This window comes from Nematolebias whitei, chromosome 23 (genome assembly GCF_014905685.2).
Source record: "Nematolebias whitei isolate Nwh7 chromosome 23, NemWhi1, whole genome shotgun sequence".
Lineage (NCBI taxonomy): Eukaryota > Metazoa > Chordata > Actinopteri > Cyprinodontiformes > Rivulidae > Nematolebias > Nematolebias whitei.
The window spans coordinates 79,405-80,622 of NC_056520.1; the positions used below are offsets into that span (position 1 = coordinate 79,405).

Below are 1,218 nucleotides of genomic sequence, written 5' to 3' on the forward strand. Positions count from 1 at the left end.
TGTGTGTGTGTGTGTGTGTGTGTGTGTGTGTGTGTGTGTGTGTGTGTCCGCGTGCGTGTGTGTGTGTGTGTGTCTCTTTTAGGATGCCTTTGAAGATGTCGTGAAGTTTTTTGGAGAAAGCTCCAAGACAATGCCACCATCAGTCTTCTTTCCCATTTTTGTTCGTTTCATCAAAGCCTACAGGGTAAGGGATCCAAAGAAAGCCCAGTCCCTTTGTTATGGATGTGGTCTACTGACCTAAAGCTCCTCCCACTTTCAGTTTGACCTACAGATTTGATCAGTGATGTATGTGCCCTCAGGTAGCTGAGGAGGACAATGAGCAGAGGAGGCGTCAGGAGCAGATGCTACTGGAGAAACTGGAGCAGGAGGAGCAGCAGCACCAGGAGGAGGAAGAAAACACAAAGGTGACATGTGCAATTCAATGCAATTCAATTCAGTTTATTTATATAGCGCCAAATCACAACAAAGTTGTCTCAGGGCACTTTACAGAAACATTCACATATATAAAAGCCAATTAGTAAAGTTCTCTATCTAAGGAATCCAGCAGACAAGTTGAATCTTGGATCATGAACACTGACATCATTGTCCAAACATATTCTGATTGGTTAGATCTGTGCCATTCCTTAAAAACTATGTAATAAGTCATTGAACACCAGTGTTTCCTGTCTGTTACAGGACTGCTTTGAATATTTTATTCTAGCTTTTTAAAGAACTAATTAAACAGACACAAACATTATTATTTCACTACTGCCGGGTTGCAAAAATTAGCTTACGGTGGTGAAGATTCTCAGTCATCCAGGACATGGTAAATAAAAAAAATAGGTTAAAAACAAAACAACTGGACTTTATTTGTAACTGAAGACATTTCACTTCTCATCTGAGGACATGACACATGCATATTAACCTCTCACTCTTCACAATAGATGATCGTTAGGGTCTTTGTTAGTTCCACCCACAGGGGGGCCACTCTGCTCACATGGATGAAATTCCTGTTAGGTGTGAAACTGGCTGGGTATCAGTCCTAAAGCTGCATTCTGTTTTTGAAAGCTGAAATTTGAGACCTCCTCCTCTGTTTAAAGATGGTTTCTTTCTTTCTTGCATAAACCACTTTCTTCACTCCCCTCTCAAACATCTGTCCTCTCAGTCCAAAATGCAGACATTCTGGTCCTCAAAAAGTGTGTCCCTTATATGTCCTGATGCATGCTCAATAATCCAGGT

General features: G+C 41.2%; 1 protein-coding gene across 1 annotated transcript in view; it reads left to right on the forward strand.

Moving 5' to 3' along the window:
• The window catches only part of fmnl2b (formin-like 2b), a gene marked incomplete at its 3' end in the record, with an annotated part of 45,387 nt that extends 44,983 nt beyond the window's left edge, over positions 1-404 (forward strand). The window contains 2 exon segments of the mRNA XM_037696473.1: positions 83-184; positions 300-404. Coding sequence (XP_037552401.1) covers positions 83-184; positions 300-404 — 207 coding nt within the window.
• Positions 405-1,218: the final 814 nt, after the last annotated feature.